Raw genomic sequence first — 18,924 nt, 5'->3', positions numbered from 1 at the left:
ATAAAAGTCTTAAGACTTTCTATGTATATAAAAATACTTCCAACAGGTCTGTGAAGAGCCTAAAAGAACAAGACATTATCATGCTAGCGTTAGCCTTTAGTACAGACTCAAAGCCTCTAACAGGGCTGTGAAAAAAGAACATTTACTTTACCCCTGTGTAAAAATGAGACATATGAAAGAAAAGTTTGTAGTATGTGTCTTTATAGTGAATAATTACTATAATTACCTATTTTTTAATGTTTATCACGGAGAGGCGCAGTCCTGTGCCACACGGTATGGTTGACATCATTGGTTGACATACATCATTCATACACAATATGTTAACAGCACATTTTGCAATGACCAATCACCCCCCACGAAGCGTCTGGAACATCCAATCAGCTTTCACGCTGCAGTAGGAGTCCCAGCCCTCTGTTACAGTATTAATTTAGGCAGGCAGACACACTGTTGAACTTACTGCAGGGAGAACAGAGGCTGTCTGACAGTGTGATACTGAACTGGAACAATAACTTCTGCAAAAATGGTTGATGCTTTCTGCGCTACATGGAAACTGGTTGACAGCCAGAACTTTGATGAATACATGAAGGCACTTGGTAAGATAATTTATTTTCTCCTTGAGATAAGAGGTAATTATTTTTTAGTGTGAGCAATGTTGCCTGCTATAGGCTGCACTTAGTCTAAAATCATGTTTCTGGGATAGTAGTTGCTGAAGTTGTACAGAAAATAAGTATAATAAATGGTTGTAATTTGTGTCCACCATAATGCATCACTAAAGGCACTGTATTTTTTATTTTATTTTGACAGGTGTTGGTTTTGCCACTAGACAAGTGGGCAATGTCACCAAACCAACAGTAGTGATCAGCCAGGATGGGGACAAAGTGGTGGTGAAAACCCTGAGCACCTTCAGGAACACTGAGATCTCCTCCAAACTGGGAGAGGAGTTTGATGAGACCACAGCCGATGACCGACATGTCAAAGTAAGCTGAGTAAAAGTCCTGATATAATCTTCACCGTAACATGCGCTCTAGCTGTAGGTTTACCTGAGAGGGTTTAAATTATACTGTGCTTGTTCTTGCAGTCTACCTTCACCATGGAAGGAGACAAACTTGTGCAAGTGCAGAAGTGGGACGGCAAGGAGACCAAATTTGTCAGAGAAATCAAGGATGGGAAGTTGGTGGCGGTAAGATTAAATAACACACATAACTTGATAAAGTATGATGTGAAACCCAACAGTGGCAAGTGAAGAACAATATTTTTGTACCTGTCGTTGTGGTTACATTTATCATGGAGCTATTCGCTCCATAAACAAAGTTTCAAAGTGCTAATGTTAATCACAAAGAATTGCCTTGTTGAAATGTGTTACACTATTAAACTTGCCTCGCCTTGCCTTTTTAATGGTGCAATAACTGATATCATGTGACCCAAATGAATTGAAAAAAACTTGCTTTACATCCAGTATGCATGATATCTCGACACTGCATTAAAATCACAGCCAAATGTTAACTGCTATTGTGTAATATATAGGTTGTCTTTTACTTTTTCTGCCTCACAGACTTTGACTTTTGAGGGAGTCCAGGCAGTCCGCACATATGAGAAAGCCTAACTTCACCATCCACTTGAATGAGCAAATCATCCCTGCACTGCAACAAGATCTTTTTAAAAAACAAAAATGTTTTTTGTTTTACAGTATGCAGTGATTTGCACTTGATATGTTGTTGTAACGTAAGATAAATATTTTGGGAAATCTTTTGTAAGCTCTTTTGTAAGAAATTCAGACTCTTATGGGCCTAAACTGTGTCATTGTGTATCACGTGTGAAAAAATGGAAAAATAAATCGCTTTAAACTTTCTTAATGTCTCAGACTTATTATTATTAGTAGTAGTATTACTTTATTTGGCAGGGACAGTGCATATTAATAACATTTATGAAAATATGCCAGAGTTAGCCAGAAAGACAAATTTTAATCTGTAGTCCCCAGGCAGGCAATAGTTGAAAGCAAGACGTTAAGAATAACAACAATGAAAATACAATAAAAGCAGTGAAAAATATGCAGATACAAACAGAGCCTGCATTACACTTCTCAGTTGGTATTCATTCACTCATGAGATCTCCATCAGTATAACTTCATCTCAACAGAGCTCTCTTTCATTTAGGGTGTTTTTTCATGCAACTTCAAATGCAGTCCCACATTTCTTTTCAAATATGTCAACTTAAATTGTGGGAACAGTGCTCTCCCTGTGATGGGTCAGTTCCAGGTGACAGCTGCAGGGTGACGCTGCAGGCCAGAGCCGGCCGTGCAACAGCAGCAGCCAGTGTGACCGTTGAACTCATGGGAATGAACGTCCTCTAGTAACCCCCAGATGGTCAGAGACGACTAGGAGCTGGAGGGGGTGGGGGTGGTGATGTCACTGGCCTTGGGATAATCCGGTTTTAGTTGTGGTGTCATTACGTAGAGGCATCATTCGATGGTGTGTGGACCAACCGTGATTGAATGCTGCCGCTGGCATGACAGATGACAGGCAGACAATGATAATGAAGGACACTGTGCAGGATGTGGACAGTTTGTATCAATCCAATGTACCAGGTTAGTAGTTCAAAGTCTTTGTGATCTCCAACTGTTGGAAAGAGTTTGATATAAACAAGAGGACACTGTTTTAAAGATGTTCATTTTAAAGTCCCCTCATCTATCCTCCATCTTTCCCACATTTTAAGAAGCCAAGCTAAAGCCTCCCTCTCCTGCCCTGTGAGCTGTGTTCTGCCTACTGAACACTGACTACAAGTGGCCATTCTTCTCATCTCAACACACAGGCAGCCTCTGAATAGCATGTGAAACAAAGAAACCGTGGTAACTGAAGTGGAACTTATTTGGCCGTTGCCCACTGAATTAATTTAAATCAAAATCTGTCTATATGCTCCAGTTATAGTATGCCAAAAAATGTGCCTCTACTCTCACAAAACCAGGCAATATTATTTGCATAAGTATTTGAGGTGAAAACAGTTAAAAGACAAGTTCATGCGAGTTTATGTGACAATATTCACAGCAGCACAATCACACTGAAAAAGGGAGCACATTCCATGTTGGAGAAACAGTGAGAGCTAACGGTTTAGTGTAGCTTCTTCTGTCCTCAGTACGCTTCCCAGGAGAGCAGCAGGAGTTTCCTCTTTGTGTGGAATCTGTGTCAGTGGTGTAAACTGACCTGTAGTAACCCCTCTCTGGTCTCCTTAGGGAAATACTGTGTGAAGTCCTGACCTCCTACACCCTCTTCAGTTTGTCTTACTCTTACTATTTCCTATTCAAACGCACATACTCATCAGGGCTGTAGCTACCATTGAGGAAACTGAGAAATTTTGGGGGTTAAATAACACGAAGGGGAGTTCACAGTCTATGATAACAAACATTTTACACATGTTGTTGTTTTCAGGCAGAATCTGATCTTTTGGCTGTTTTTAGGCAAAACAATTAAATATATTAAATTAAAATAAAAGGGATTTACCTGGCAGAGTAGAGGTGGCAAAATTCACAGACAACCCACATGAATAGTTAAATAAAATCAAAACATTTTGCGATATTTTTCAATAGTTATACAATTGTACAGAGTAATCCGTCAATTTCTTAGGTGGGTTGGGTTCTGCTGGGTCAATTTGGACTCATGACCTAAGTATTTCTAAAATCCTGTATATAGCCCTGACACTCATGCGAACATATGCTAATATGTGTAATCAAAAACAATAAAAAGAGAATGGCAGATAGAATACTTTTCTCCAGTTCCCTGTTTTTTCTACAATTCTGTCAATATCAGCTATTCATGGAGAACAACACTTGGCTCACATTTTGGAGTTATTATAACCTAAACATTAGGCAACCTTCATCATAGATGATAATAGATAATCATAATATATTGCGACTAAGAAACTCCCTCCCACATGCAAAAGTGTATACAACTGATATAAGTATGTCAATAATGACTTTATACAACTGAAACAAGAGTAAAACTTCATATTTTTCATGACATGAGGACAAAAAGCTATTACATTCAAATTGGGGATTTTTCTTTTGCTCAGTGCTAAAATCTTTATGCACTTATTTTTTAACATTAACAGCTGAGATGAACATGGCTTTGACCACAAAATATTGCCATCATCTGGGAAAAAAGCTGGACTACTTTTGTGTTAGAAATGTTATTGTTGGCAGCTGTTAGAGAAAGACAAGACTTACAAAAGAAACAGTTGTATTGCTATGTTTTAATGTCAAATTGCTACTATTCACAAGCATATTGGGAAGATGTAATTGACAAATGATACATGATGCGATTTTAACTGCAGTTAAAGAGCAGCTTCAGTAGTAATGGTTCAGGGATAAAACCGTCTATTTTTCCATTTATTTAACTATTTACAATGAGATTATTCTAAATATGAAAGGCTAAGTACTTGTACTTACATCATGTTAGCAACACCATTGAGAGACAAATGTCAGTTATTGGTATCAAACTCCCTGATTCATAAGTGCAAGTATTTAGCGTTGCCATTCTTAAAGTTGGGAAAAAATATCACTAATATCAAAAACACACACACATCATGCACATTTAATTCAAGGACTACAAACATACAGTGCTTTGATCACTGGGATATTCAAAAATGTATGTATTGCACATGTTTACCTGATTAAAGTAAGTCTTTAGATATGTTTCAGTTAACACGATTGAAACAAATATTTATCTTTTGTCACCATGAATCAAAATGTCTTTTGTTATACTACCAACAGCGTCTTATTTACTTAAATCCAATAACAAATACTCAAAGACAGTCATTTTGGGAACAAAACAACTTCAACTTCATCAGTGATAGTGGAGCATCACCATAAAACTCCAGCTGTTACAGTACAGTTACTGGAGAGAGTCTTATGCACCATCTATGGACTAACAAAGAGTGTGTTTCTATTATTTCAATATAAAAGATAAGTGGATTTACTTTTCAGTAGCCTTGGGATTAGTGTCACTAGCTGTAATAATTGTCTTCTATGCAGCATGTGGAGCGAAATGTAAAGAGCCATATGTAAACAACAGCTGGTACAAGCAGAGAAATGATGTACCAGTTTACATTTGCGACCATCTGCCCAAACACGTGACGCCCTCTGCAACAACTTAGAGTGTAATCACATGAAGTGCAGATATAATCAAAGACGTAAATGTTTCATTTCAATGTTACACTTACACAAATAAACCTGTACTAGAGCTGATTCTTGCTCTTTATACCATCATTCTTCAGAGATTTCGAATACATGATTGGATTTTTGACCAATTACAGTATTCAAAATCAATCTGAAATCATCCATACTGTGCATCACATGCATAGGATATTCATAAACTGTAATATGAATCCTGTTACCTTTTGTATTAGCACGTTTTCTACCCCTTTCTGGTTTATAAAAACCTGTTCAAAAGGTTGCTAAAATACATCGTGTTTCTATGTTGCGCACACAGACAAACAGCCACTGACCAAAGTTAGTGACAGTGTGTTTTTGGTCTATCAAGGAATTACTGTTAGCCACAGCAGTCATCCCTTTTGACTGACAAAAAATCATCACACAGTGATCCAGCTTGTCTTTGATAACAGTGCAAGAAAATACTTATACTCACCCTCTCATTGACTAAAACAAGTAGCATCAAATTCAGATGTTTTAAGAAAAATAATTGGAATAGAGTGAGTAGCTGGAAAAAAAAGTTTCCAACATGTCGTCCAATTATAGAATGAATCTGATACTTGATGGTAGAAAAAGTCATTATGAACTCAAACCTTGTTCTGACAGTGCAGGCAATGCAGTGCTTGTTTTTAGCACCAATATCAAAATAAGGAGCTGGTGCACATGTCTACATGGTACAGTTTAATATGACTTTAAAGGTAGTGTTTCATCTGTACGTTTGGGAGCTCTCATATACAGTGCATGGTCATTCCTTTTGACACATAATGAGAAAGAAGCTGAAATTACACAGATGAGCATAAAAATGTATGTACGATTACTGTACAAACCACTTTTCAAGTAAATGTGGGCTTAGGAATTGAACCCCTGTCCACCTTGAATTAGCATATGTGGCCATTGTTGTACCCAGTTTATGGCATAGATGAACATATTCTACACTGTGTTCCTGCACCATCATATTTATCTGCATTTGTTGCTGTGAGGATCTAAATTAATGATCCACAAAGGTAATATACTATATTGTTCCATTTAAATATTCTCATGATATCCACCTTTCAAAGTAATTAGAACACGCACAAAAAAAAAAAAAAAAAAAAAAAAATGGAAAGGAATGACGATGGCTGCATGTATTTGGTATGAGAGCTCAACCAAATCTGGAAATAAAATAAAATCGGTCCATCACATAAAATCACCCATCATCCTCTGCTGTTCAGGGTTTTCTCCTGAAGACCATCAGTGAACAGCAGGGTGCGTTTCAGCAGCGCAGGGCGTAAACGTGATGTTGTCCTTATCAGTAAATTGACTAAATTGTAAACTTCAGACTGAATTCAGACTGAAGCTTCAAATCTGCAGCGGTGAGAAGGCGTAGAACGGAAACTGGGCCTCGTCCTCGTCCACAAAGAAACACTGGAAGTAGGGCAGCTCTTCTGTGGAGGGAGTCACAGGACAGCATACAGTACAGTTCAGTACAATATGTTCCTCGCCTCTCTCTGGCATCCGGAGAGAAGACTGAGCGTGCAATTTGCACACTTGGGTGATATTTCGGTTATGAGAAGGGAATTTGGACTTACCCTCCATAAGAATGCTATCTGATACAGATGGCTCTGCTATAAAAATGAAAACATGATGTTAACTCTAAAACAATACAGTGTTATATTACCTTAAATTACAGCTCCACTATACCTTTTACTTTCTCCTCCTTAGTAACTTTCTTCTCAGCAGATCTTTCTAAAACAAAAAGAGGAATTTTTGTGCATGAAATAAAGCTCCAGTTATGTTTTTCAAACACTCAGAATTTAGTTGCTTAACAAACAATTATACCTTTCTTTACAGGCTCCTGTATCTCTTTAAGAACTCTGTCCTCTGTAAATAGCAACAAAAGATTAATAACTATTATTAGTCAAAGATTCAAACTGCTTCCTGCAGGGTAGACTACAACTGCTGGTGGTAGTTTTAAAAAATATATTTCACACAGATATTTAGCTGATTTGATGATGTTAATGTTCAATGCTGATTGGACACCATACCTTTAGCTTTCTCTTCTTTGGTTGCCTTCTTCTCAACTGGTTTTTCTTAAAATAAATAAATACATAAATAAAGGTTATAATAAAGGTTGTTTTTAACCATGAATAATTCAGGTCTACAGTGTCAATCAAGATATCTTTCTTTACAGGCTCTGTTTTTTTTACAGCATATTTTGGATTTATTGCTACTCTATTAAATGCTACTCAAAGCTGATTGTATGCAGTACCTTTCTTTGTTGCAGTGGGTTTGACCTTTTCTTTTAAAACCTCACGCTCTGTTTCACAAATATGAAACAAACACAAGTAGGCAAGAAATGGACAATTATAACATTGTTTCACTCACAAAAGTAATGTTTCAGAATTAGCATCTCATTTTACCCCTCAGTGAAAGTAAAAGGGCTTTCCTTTCTTGCTCATGTAAGCCAGAGTAGCATATGCATGTTTTACTAGTTTCAGGATGACATTGATGGCTGTGGCTGATTTACTGTAGCATCTGTTCAAAATGATTTATATGTTGTTATATGTTGAAAAGACATGCCTAAGGTCCCATGGCAAAGCAAAAACTAAAAACATCACCACCAAGAGACTTCTTAGGGTTGTTAAAACTACTAACATGTATATTCAGTAAGTTACTGGAAACTATTGCTAAACTATTGTCTATAAGCCTAAGATTTATAGACAAAAAACAAAAACAATTTAGTAGTATTCTGTAAAATATTTGAATATTTTCTTGCTAAATAAAAACAGATTTATAGAGCAGGAAAATATTTTCAGTCTTCAGCAGCAGCAGGTGAATAACCCAATGACTACATCTACCGATTGCAGTGGCCTTCTTGTTGTACTCAGATTACATCTTGTAATCTGCTGGTTACATGAAGTACTGTCTCTACTGAAGCACCACACATGAACTGGTTTGGTCTTTTCCCTAGAAATGGCTGCATCATCAAGAAGAAAATGCAACTGATAAAACACACAGTTCTGATGATAGTGTTGCAGCATGCACAATAGACTATAAAACCTTAGTAAGATAGCCTCAAATGCATCACCAAATTGACTGTTGACACACAGAGATTAAAGTTTCACTAGTATCCTTGCATAATAAACTGATCTAAATAATGGTGATATGTAAAATAATAGTTGTCATTGTACAAAATACTGTACCTTTCTTCACTGTAGCAAATTTGTCCTTTTCTTTAGGAGTCTCCAGTTCTGCAAAAGGAAAGCTAAGGTCACACGTGGGCTATCAGGACACACAGGAACTCGAGAGAGGAAGCAACAATGAGCTCATTTTCAACAATGCATATTGCAGCTTGAGCCACAGCATTACCACAACAACATTGGATTTCTAAAAGCTTAAAGCAGCTTGTGCAGCACGAGGAAACTACAACTAGAAAGCTGTAATTAGTGTTAGAAAGTTCATCTCTGTTGAGCAGAGAAACACTACTGATTTGTGCCTTTCTCATTAGAGACTGTTTTGGGCTTCAACATTTATAACACATTGTTAATGTTTGGTGGGCTGGATAGCCTTTGCTTTGGAATCTCAGCTCTTTATCATCTACATTTTAGAACAAGAGGTGAGTTATAAAAGCCTAACAAAATCTTTGTATGCAGTGTTTTGCAAATGCAGGTTCATTGTATAGAAACAGCTGTTTGCCAATGGAGCTGCTGCAGAGAAATCACTCAACATTTATTATGCATAATGTTCTCTACATCATTTATTGTTGATCTCATAGGCAAAGTGCTTGTTTTCCTTGTGAGTAATCCAATCAGAGCTTTTAAAGAATACAATGATCTACACTTCATGACTAGATCACTGTGATCACAATCCCACACTGGTTATATGGATTACTGCTTGCATGCATGTACCTTTCTTCACTTGGACTGGTTCGGCCTTTTTTCTCAACAATGCTGGGCCATCAGAGAGAAAATGCAATTCAAAAATGTTTATTTGTGACAATGCTTGCCATTTAATTACAGCACATTAAAGGAAAATGCCCCACTGACACACAGAGTGGATTCTTTTGCATTAAAAATTGATCAAAAAGTTTATGTGTTTGTCACCAAACATGACAATGTGAGATGTAAATGTTGTTGTTTTTGTACCTTTTATAACAGCTGGTTTGACTTTGTCCTCTAGTACTTTGGATTCTGAGTAAATAAGCATGTAAGCAGTTATTGATACTCAATAAATAGCTTAGTTGTTATCTAGTGTAGTAACAAGTTATAGTTGCTTTAGTAATACTACAGTACTATAATATACACTCAGTTGTACACCTAGTTAAAACGTATGTAGTATAACTCAATTAAATTCAACAGCACCAGAAACTACATCTTTCAAACAGTTGAATCAACACCTGTCTAAAATAGTTTCAACAAAAACTGAATGTTATAACCTTCACAAAGGCGGGATTTATTGCAGGACTGTTGTATTAGACTGCAGTAGTTATAGCTAGGTGTACCTAATACACTGGCAACTGAGTGTAGATGATATTTTTTGTAAGCTACAACCCCAGAAAATCAGTGGCACGCTACCTTTCTTCTTTAGGAGTGATTTGACCTTTTCCTTCTTTGTTTCAGTTTTAGAAGGAGCTAATTCAAATGAAAAACAATTTTTCAACATTTTAAAAATAATTTTTCTAAATAAATATAAAACACTACGTCTTGTCTATGACTTTTTTTTATTGTTTTAATGAAATATTTACCTTTCTTTTCATGATCTGGCTTGGGCTTCTCTTTTGTTACCTCAGGTGCTGAGTATAACACAGGATGAAAACGATTTCAAATGTTGTGTTAAGGACTGCCAAATAATGATTGATTACATCTGCATTACCTTTTTTGGCAAGAACTGGCTTGGCCTCAGGTTCTAAAGAGAAAGAAGAAAAAATAAGTGGCGTGATGATTCTTGCTTTTTGATAGGTGAAAGATGTATGAACTATCCACTGACATTATACCAAATTTCTTGTAGATATGATTGAGATGTTTGCTATAAAACATGAGAAACTTGTTATCTTGCTCGGATGTTACAGCTTTTTAAACTAAGAAGTGGAAAATGCACCTACACTATATTTTATGGAATTAGAGACAGAAAGTACAACTAATCAGCACCTTTCCGTGAGGTTTTTGCCTTTGACATTAAAAGAAACAAGGGGAAATGTCACAATAACTCTATTTGAAAAGCTACAAGCCTAGAAATCTTTTCACACCTACGCAATGCAGCTTTTATCTTGCTAAAAAAGCATGTCATCTCTGCTGTGTGAAAAACATGCATCTCCAAAACATCAAGTTCTTGGGCTCTAAGTCTTTTTTAGGTAATGACAATTTGTTCAAATAAATTTGTCAGCTTACAGCGAAGCATGTAAATGTTCAAGTCACATTTAACCATGAAAATGACCAAACTGAAAATGACAAAAATGTATTTTTACATGACAACACTACTGTAACAACAAATGATGAACAAATGATTTTAACATTACTGTTTTGAGCTGAGTCATTATCATGTAGCTGTGAAACATGTACACTCCCTGACAAAAGTCTTGTCGCCTATCCAAGTTGTAGGAACAACAAATAATAACTTGACTTCTAGTTGATCATTTGTAATCAGAAGTGGCTTATATGAAAGGCAAAGGCCTCTAGATTATGCATATTTTACCAAAATATAATCTTATCATGCCTTGATTTTTAATTATTTTATTAGGAAAGAAAGGTCAGACTTTGCTTAGACAAAAGTCTTGTCACATCTTTAAAGGATTCAACCAATCACAGATTAGAGCATCATCTGTGACAAATACTGTAATTAACACATTCCCAGGTGTGTAGAAGAAGAACCCCAGCACACCCAACCTTCATTTGAAATGCATCCTGACCTCTGACAGCATGCCAAAGATTCAACCACAGACCAAAGTGCTGATCATCAAGAGCCGGAAGACCATGTCTCCTGCTGAGGTGGCAGACATCTTTAATGTATCTAAACGTCAAGTGGAGAGGATAAGAAAAAGATTTGAAGAAACTGGTGAAGTTCATGACAGGCCCAGGTCAGGCAGACCCTGTAAGACTACTGTTCGAGAGGACCGTTTGTTGGTTCAACAGTCCAGGGCCAGCCCTTTTTCAACTGCAGCAGAGCTACATAACAACTGGTCACCAGAAACCCCTGTATCTACAAGAACAGTTTGTCGAATTCTGTCACACAGTGGTCTCAATGGCCGAATTAGTGCTCAGAAACCAGCATTAAACAGAAGACAACTAAAAAATCGTGTTGTATTTGCCAAGGCCCACAGCTTACAGGAAGGATGGACTGTGGAAAAGTGGCTGAAGGTTGATTTTTCCGATGAATCATCTATTGCATCCCAATCGTCGCAAATACTGCAGAAGACCTATCGGAACACGCATGGACCCAAGATTCACACAGAAAACAGTCAAGTTCGGTGGAGGAAAAATCATGGTTTGGGGTTAAATTCAGTATGGGGGTGTGCGAGAGATCTGCAGAATAGATGGCAACAGTCTGAGGTATCAAGACATTCTTGCTGCCCATTACATTCCAAACCACAGGAGGATGGCGCTCCTTCTCATACTTGCATTGAAGATGAAACCAAACAATCTTGATGAACTCTGGGAGTCCTGCAAGAATGCTTTCTTTGCCATTCCAAATGACTTTATTAATAAGTTATTTGAGTCATTGCCGAGACGTATGGATGCAGTCCTCCAAGCTCAAGGGAGTCATACACATTATTAATTATTTTTCCACTGCACCATGACTTTATGTTCTGTACTGTACATTATTTCTTTTAAGTGACAAGACTTTTGTCTAAGCAAAGTCTGACCTTTCTTTCCTAATAAAATAATTAAAAATCAAGGCCACTTCTGATTCCAAATGATCAACTAGAAGTCAAGTTATTATTTGCTGTTCCTACAACTTGGATAGGCGACAAGACTTTTGTCAGGGAGTGTAGTCTGGGTGAGCATCAGCAGTCACATGTTAATAGCTACTAAATCACTACAGAAACACACTTCTGCTGCATACCTTTCTTCTTTTCAGCAAGTTTATCAAGTTTTGCTTTGATAACAGGTGCTAGAAAAATACAATGGCCCTATTAGTTCTAAAGTATACAGTCAAGTGAGAAACCACAAAGAAACACTGTTGGAAAACTACAATCTGATTAAAAATGACAGAGAGACAAATACAATGTGGATTAAATGAAAACAAACCTTTTGTGGGAGTCACTGGCTCAGCCTTCTTCTCCTTGAGAACCTCAACTTTTAAAGAAAGTAGTAACAAAAATAACAGTCAAATTGGCCATTTCCAGCACTTTGTGTCCATCTTATTACAGCTCATATACAACAGATGCAGTTTATTTACACACTAAGATTCCTGACACTACATAATTCAAGCATCCAGACTAAAAAATATGTCAGAAGCACACTGTCAAAATAAAAAATAAGAAGTAAAAAGTCATTCACAGATCATATATTAGGTTTGATATGAATATGGATAATATTTGATTGGTAAAACTAGTTTAATCACTGTAACTACCTTTTTTCGTTGGTGTTGATTTGACTTTCTCTTTTGGAGTTACAGGCACTGAAAGAGAAATATTACAGTAAAATGGTTTGATTGTGTGAAGAGCTACAGTTGCATAAAAAGAGAAATGGAAAGCACCAACTCATAAATGGATATTGAGCAGTTAGCACACTGAATAATAAAGGCATTCTGTAGTGAGCTGATAAAACATTAAAGTTAGCTGTGTAGACAAACAGATGTACCTTTCTTCAGTGGAAGAACCTTGGCCTTCTCCTTTGTTAGTGAGACATTTTTGTGTGGTACTTCTGCCTCTGTAAGAATTAATGAGTAGGAAAATCAATTGCTTCATTATTTAAACATGAACATAAATGTTGATTAGTGTCCTCTAACCTTTGACTACTGGGGCTGGTTTTGTCTTGAGTGGAGCAGGTTCTATGTAAAGAGATTTTAGGCTTGTCATTCCAGAAAATAACATGACACATTGGAACGAAAACGCTAAATACAAAGACACATCTTACCTCTCTTTGTTGGAACTGGTTTGGGCTTCTGTTTTGAAACCTCAGCTGCTAAAGAAAACATATTACATGATGTTCAGCATGCAAAACCAAAACCTTTGAAATATTTAAAATGTGCTGTACCTGTCTTTGCAGAAACTGCTTTGACTTTCTCTTTTGGCACCTTGACATCTGAAAAAGAACAAAAAACAGGTGTTTGCTTAGGATCATTGACTCAACTCACTAAAACATGGAATTTGAAACCAGTAAAACACATAAATCAAAGAAAATTACCTTTTTTCATAGGAACTATTTTGACTCGCTCTTTCACCAGAGAGGCATTTCTGGGAGTGCCCTGTTGTTCTGTCAGCAGGAATTTGGAAATAAAAAGCACATACAGTATGTAATTGCAGTTCAAGATGAAGTTAGTTTGATCTTTTTATGTGTACTATAACATGCAACACTCATACCTTTTTTCAAGATGACTGGTTTGACCTTTTCTTTAGGAGCAACAGCTTCTGTGTGTCAAAAGCACAATGTTTCTTACAGCAGGACACTTTTATTTCCATTGTGACAGTTAATCATGTTGCTCTTTGGTGATGAAGACATTAGGAAGTTGTAACTTATAAACTAATAATGTGTGTGTTACCTTTCTTAGCAGGAGCTGCTTTGGCCTTTTCCTTTGGAACGTCTGTGTCACAAAATATGGCACATATAGTATATATATTTGTATATAAGTACATCAAATGCTTACAAAAATTGTATTGTCATCAAAACTGTACATATATCATAACAATACTTTTAGCCATGCTCGCTGTATGGCTCTATGGATGGCAATGCCAGTCTGTTGGTCGGTCTACCACCTTGATGATATTTTAAAGATTCAGTGATTGCCTATGGCTTATGAGCTCACACACTGTAGCTTAAAGTTCACATATGGTTACACTATGTGTGGCCTGTTACCTGTTTTTGTAACATTCATGTTCCTTTTTCAGGACAGGAACTATCTGCTTTTTGCAGCCTTCAGCACCTTTTCTGCCTTCTTGGGTTCATCAGCTGAAATGGACAGCAGAAAGATTATGCTACAATTTCAGTTTCTATTTCAGTTTCTTTTACACAGCATTGTATTACTGGTAAAGTCTGACTGGTATCTTGCCATGTAGCTGAATAATGTATATATTAATTACCTCAGCAATACCTTCAAAGAGATAATGTGATTATAATATGATTTTTGTCGAAGACTATTAGAGAAATGCAAACGTGGGTTGTTTTAAGCTGTTTGAACAAGTGACCAATAATGTCCTTTTTCGGGTGAGTCTCTTTTTTCTTTCTTTTCATTCCATTTAAACAACTGGGTGTAAGCTGTGTCACTGCAAATTTCAGCAAATACTAACCACAAGGATAAAATGTCACTGTAACCTGTTCTTTGTATTGTCTCACCTGCTTTTGTAATATTAAGATGTTCCTTCTTCAGGACAGACGCAACCTGCTTCTTGACTACTTTAATCCTCCTTACAGCCTTTTCTGCTTTAGTGTCTGAAATAAAAAGGCAAAGCTGACTGAACAGTTACACATAAATTATACAGAGAAAAGAAATATACCCGCCATTGAATAAAAGGAAACCTATCAATCTATTTAGCCTTCTTTAGGCTTTAGAGTCGAGCATCTCTTTGGGACCCAGAGTAAGCACATATAAAGTACATCGAATGCTCACAAAAATTGCATTGTCATGAAAACTGTACATATATCATAACAGTACTTTTAGCCATGCTCGCTGAATGGCTCTATGGATGGCAATGCCAGTCTGTCGGTCAGTCCACCACTTTGGTCCAGACTGAAATATCTCCACAAATATTAAAGGGATTGGCACAAAATTCTTTACAGACATTTATGGTTCCCAGATGAGAAATCCTACTGACTTTGGTGATCCCCTGACTTTTCCTCTAGCGCCACCACCAGGTTTATATTTTTGGTTGTAAATGAAATATTTGATGTAAGGATTTCCAGTGTTTCAGCTATGATTTCTTTTTTTATTATTATATATTCCTCTCTGAGTGAGACAGTCCCAAATGGGCTAGACTGCAGCATCAGAGAGTCTTTGCATTACCTGGTTTTACAGGTTGAGGTTTGAGTTTTTGCTTTGGTTCCTTCTTGGGCTCCTTGGGAGCTGCCACTGGTGGAAAATTTTGACATCAAAAAAGCCCTTATGTTTCAGGTGTATATAAAGATCAGTGATTATTATGTTACACTTTCTTTGAATATACAATTTAATATGTGTTTTACACATAAAAAGTCAGTGTCAGCAAACAAAAAATATGCAAAATATTTTGAATGGACTGATTAAAGATTAATGAGATACTAGGTTATGGGGCATCTAATCAGCTATAAAAACCATCAGATTCAATTTACTTTTACAAATGAATTGACAACTGACAGAAAAAATAAGAAAAGCATGCTCATACCTTTCTTTGCAGGTTCTGGTTTGGCTTTCACCTTAGGAACTTCAGGCACCTCTTTTATTGGGGAATATTAAAAAATATAATTCACTAGCTCATCTTAGCTTCATATTCAATTCATCTACTTGCAAAACGGCATCATTGCAGGCATTAGGCAACATGTAATGGTAGCACTTTATGCAAAGTATAATTTGGTTCTGTCTAGATGATAACCTTGGATTTCGAAAATTCTCGCAAGATTTAGGTATAGACAACAAAACTACTTGGATAGGTTTAGGCAAAAAAATGACTTTGTTAGGTTTAGGAATAAGCACAATGAAGAAACAACTCGTACAAATCTCGCAAGAATTTCGTGAATCCGATTTTACCATCTAGACACGACCCTATAATTCTAGTTGGTTAAAAGATGGTGGAATTCAATCTGTCACTTGATATCTCAGATTGATACCTATCATGTTGTTTTGCCTTGAAGATCTTCATTACATTATTTAAGTTCCATCCAAAAATGAAGCAGGGCCTAATTAGATCCATGTTTTAAATGTAATATAAATAAATAATTGTTAGAACAGTAGCTTTCAATACTGGTTGATTCCTCTTAATTCATGATATTTTAAAGATTCAGTGATTGCCTATGGCTTATGAGCTCACACACTGTAGCTTAAAGTTCACATATGGTTACACTATGTGTGGCCTGTTACCTGTTTTTGTAACATTCATGTGTTCCTTTTTCAGGACAGGAACTATCTGCTTTTTTGCAGCCTTCAGCACCTTTTCTGCCTTCTTGGGTTCATCAGCTGAAATGGACAGCAGAAAGATTATGCTACAATTTCAGTTTCTATTTCAGTTTCTTTTACACAGCATTGTATTACTGGTAAAGTCTGACTGGTATCTTGCCATGTAGCTGAATAATGTATATATTAATTACCTCAGCAATACCTTCAAAGAGATAATGTGATTATAATATGATTTTTGTCGAAGACTATTAGAGAAATGCAAACGTGGGTTGTTTTAAGCTGTTTGAACAAGTGACCAATAATGTCCTTTTTCGGGTGAGTCTCTTTTTTTCTTTCTTTTCATTCCATTTAAACAACTGGGTGTAAGCTGTGTCACTGCAAATTTCAGCAAATACTAACCACAAGGATAAAATGTCACTGTAACCTGTTCTTTGTATTGTCTCACCTGCTTTTGTAATATTAAGATGTTCCTTCTTCAGGACAGACGCAACCTGCTTCTTGACTACTTTAATCCTCCTTACAGCCTTTTCTGCTTTAGTGTCTGAAATAAAAAGGCAAAGCTGACTGAACAGTTACACATAAATTATACAGAGAAAAGAAATATACCCGCCATTGAATAAAAGGAAACCTATCAATCTATTTAGCCTTCTTTAGGCTTTAGAGTCGAGCATCTCTTTGGGACCCAGAGTAAGCACATATAAAGTACATCGAATGCTCACAAAAATTGCATTGTCATGAAAACTGTACATATATCATAACAGTACTTTTAGCCATGCTCGCTGAATGGCTCTATGGATGGCAATGCCAGTCTGTCGGTCAGTCCACCACTTTGGTCCAGACTGAAATATCTCCACAAATATTAAAGGGATTGGCACAAAATTCTTTACAGACATTTATGGTTCCCAGATGAGAAATCCTACTGACTTTGGTGATCCCCTGACTTTTCCTCTAGCGCCACCACCAGGTTTATATTTTTGGTTGTAAATGAAATATTTGATGTAAGGATTTCCAGTGTTTCAGCTATGATTTCTTTTTTTATTATTATATATTCCTCTCTGAGTGAGACAGTCCCAAATGGGCTAGACTGCAGCATCAGAGAGTCTTTGCATTACCTGGTTTTACAGGTTGAGGTTTGAGTTTTTGCTTTGGTTCCTTCTTGGGCTCCTTGGGGGCTGCCACTGGTGGAAAATTTTGACATCAAAAAAGCCCTTATGTTTCAGGTATATATAAAGACCAGTGATTATTATGTTACACTTTCTTTGAATATACAATTTAATATGTGTTTTACACATAAAAAGTCAGTGTCAGCAAACAAAAAATATGCAAAATATTTTGAATGGACTGATTAAAGATTAATGAGATACTAGGTTATGGGGCATCTAATCAGCTATAAAAACCATCAGATTCAATTTACTTTTACAAATGAATTGACAACTGACAGAAAAAATAAGAAAAGCATGCTCATACCTTTCTTTGCAGGTTCTGGTTTGGCTTTCACCTTAGGAACTTCAGGCACCTCTTTTATTGGGGAATATTAAAAAATATAATTCACTAGCTCATCTTAGCTTCATATTCAATTCATCTACTTGCAAAACGGCATCATTGCAGGCATTAGGCAACATGTAATGGTAGCACTTTATGCAAAGTATAATTTGGTTCTGTCTAGATGATAACCTTGGATTTCGAAAATTCTCGCAAGATTTAGGTATAGACAACAAAACTACTTGGATAGGTTTAGGCAAAAATGACTTTGTTAGGTTTAGGAATAAGCACAATGAAGAAACAACTCGTACAAATCTCTTAAGAATTTCGTGAATCCGATTTTACCATCTAGACACGACCCTATAATTCTAGTTGGTTAAAAGATGGTGGAATTCAATCTGTCACTTGATATCTCAGATTGATACCTATCATGTTGTTTTGCCTTGAAGATCTTCATTACATTATTTAAGTTCCATCCAAAAATGAAGCAGGGCCTAATTAGATCCATGTTTTAAATGTAATATAAATAAATAATTGTTAGAACAGTAGCTTTCAATACTGGTTGATTCCTCTTAATTCATGATATTTTAAAGATTCAGTGATTGCCTATGGCTTATGAGCTCACACACTGTAGCTTAAAGTTCACATATGGTTACACTATGTGTGGCCTGTTACCTGTTTTTGTAACATTCATGTGTTCCTTTTTCAGGACAGGAACTATCTGCTTTTTTGCAGCCTTCAGCACCTTTTCTGCCTTCTTGGGTTCATCAGCTGAAATGGACAGCAGAAAGATTATGCTACAATTTCAGTTTCTATTTCAGTTTCTTTTACACAGCATTGTATTACTGGTAAAGTCTGATTGGTATCTTGCCATGTAGCTGAATAATGTATATATTAATTACCTCAGCAATACCTTCAAAGAGATAATGTGATTATAATATGATTTTTGTCGAAGACTATTAGAGAAATGCAAACGTGGGTTGTTTTAAGCTGTTTGAACAGGTGACCAATAATGTCCTTTT

The 18,924-nt window shown here is 36.4% G+C and overlaps 2 protein-coding genes across 3 annotated transcripts in view; one reads left to right on the top strand and one right to left on the bottom strand.

The window, feature by feature from the left end:
* Positions 1–431: 431 nt before the first annotated feature.
* Positions 432–1,848, top strand: fabp7a (fatty acid binding protein 7, brain, a). Its single transcript, XM_044167253.1, has 4 exons — positions 432–593; positions 805–977; positions 1,079–1,180; positions 1,553–1,848. The coding sequence occupies exons 1-4, from the start codon at positions 521–523 to the stop codon at positions 1,601–1,603; spliced, it is 399 nt and encodes a 132-aa protein (XP_044023188.1). The 5' UTR covers positions 432–520; the 3' UTR covers positions 1,604–1,848.
* Positions 1,849–4,227: 2,379 nt separating this feature from the next.
* The window catches only part of si:ch211-266g18.10 (probable serine/threonine-protein kinase kinX), a 32,273-nt gene continuing 17,576 nt past the window's right edge, over positions 4,228–18,924 (bottom strand). Inside the window, exons 23-49 of one of the 2 annotated variants that reach the window (XM_044167243.1) lie at positions 18,578–18,673; positions 17,888–17,938; positions 17,533–17,598; positions 16,866–16,961; positions 16,385–16,480; positions 13,880–13,921; positions 13,701–13,748; positions 13,525–13,593; positions 13,375–13,422; positions 13,255–13,299; positions 13,127–13,168; positions 12,979–13,047; positions 12,749–12,796; positions 12,424–12,471; positions 12,239–12,286; positions 10,052–10,084; positions 9,924–9,971; positions 9,754–9,810; positions 9,325–9,369; positions 9,088–9,129; positions 8,383–8,430; positions 7,449–7,496; positions 7,225–7,269; positions 7,019–7,060; positions 6,881–6,925; positions 6,769–6,804; positions 4,228–6,624 (exon numbers count right to left, since the gene is read on the bottom strand). In XM_044167243.1, coding sequence (XP_044023178.1) covers positions 6,539–6,624; positions 6,769–6,804; positions 6,881–6,925; positions 7,019–7,060; positions 7,225–7,269; positions 7,449–7,496; positions 8,383–8,430; positions 9,088–9,129; positions 9,325–9,369; positions 9,754–9,810; positions 9,924–9,971; positions 10,052–10,084; positions 12,239–12,286; positions 12,424–12,471; positions 12,749–12,796; positions 12,979–13,047; positions 13,127–13,168; positions 13,255–13,299; positions 13,375–13,422; positions 13,525–13,593; positions 13,701–13,748; positions 13,880–13,921; positions 16,385–16,480; positions 16,866–16,961; positions 17,533–17,598; positions 17,888–17,938; positions 18,578–18,673 — 1,487 coding nt within the window. In that variant the 3' untranslated portion in view covers positions 4,228–6,538. Of the gene's footprint in view, positions 6,625–6,768; positions 6,805–6,880; positions 6,926–7,018; positions 7,061–7,224; positions 7,270–7,448; positions 7,497–8,382; positions 8,431–9,087; positions 9,130–9,324; positions 9,370–9,753; positions 9,811–9,923; positions 9,972–10,051; positions 10,085–12,238; positions 12,287–12,423; positions 12,472–12,748; positions 12,797–12,978; positions 13,048–13,126; positions 13,169–13,254; positions 13,303–13,374; positions 13,423–13,524; positions 13,594–13,700; positions 13,749–13,879; positions 13,922–16,384; positions 16,481–16,865; positions 16,962–17,532; positions 17,599–17,887; positions 17,939–18,577; positions 18,674–18,924 lie in introns of both variants that reach the window. The other variant, XM_044167244.1, reaches the window with a different exon arrangement.

This window comes from Siniperca chuatsi, linkage group LG15, assembly GCF_020085105.1.
Source record: "Siniperca chuatsi isolate FFG_IHB_CAS linkage group LG15, ASM2008510v1, whole genome shotgun sequence".
NCBI classification, from domain to species: domain Eukaryota; kingdom Metazoa; phylum Chordata; class Actinopteri; order Centrarchiformes; family Sinipercidae; genus Siniperca; species Siniperca chuatsi.
The sequence above is the reverse complement of the archived record's forward strand: the minus strand, read 5'-3'. Positions and strand labels throughout refer to the sequence as shown.

What these genes read in the sequence shown, in the direction of transcription:
- fabp7a (XM_044167253.1), top strand. Translation starts at nt 521, where the DNA reads ATGGTTGATGCTTTCTGCGCTACATGGAAACTGGTTGACAGCCAGAAC. An exon ending in CCGATGACCGACATGTCAAA is followed by an intron (nt 978 to 1,078) that starts GTAAGCTGAGTA and finishes TTGTTCTTGCAG; the next exon opens with TCTACCTTCACCATGGAAGG. An exon ending in AGGATGGGAAGTTGGTGGCG is followed by an intron (nt 1,181 to 1,552) that starts GTAAGATTAAAT and finishes TCTGCCTCACAG; the next exon opens with ACTTTGACTTTTGAGGGAGT.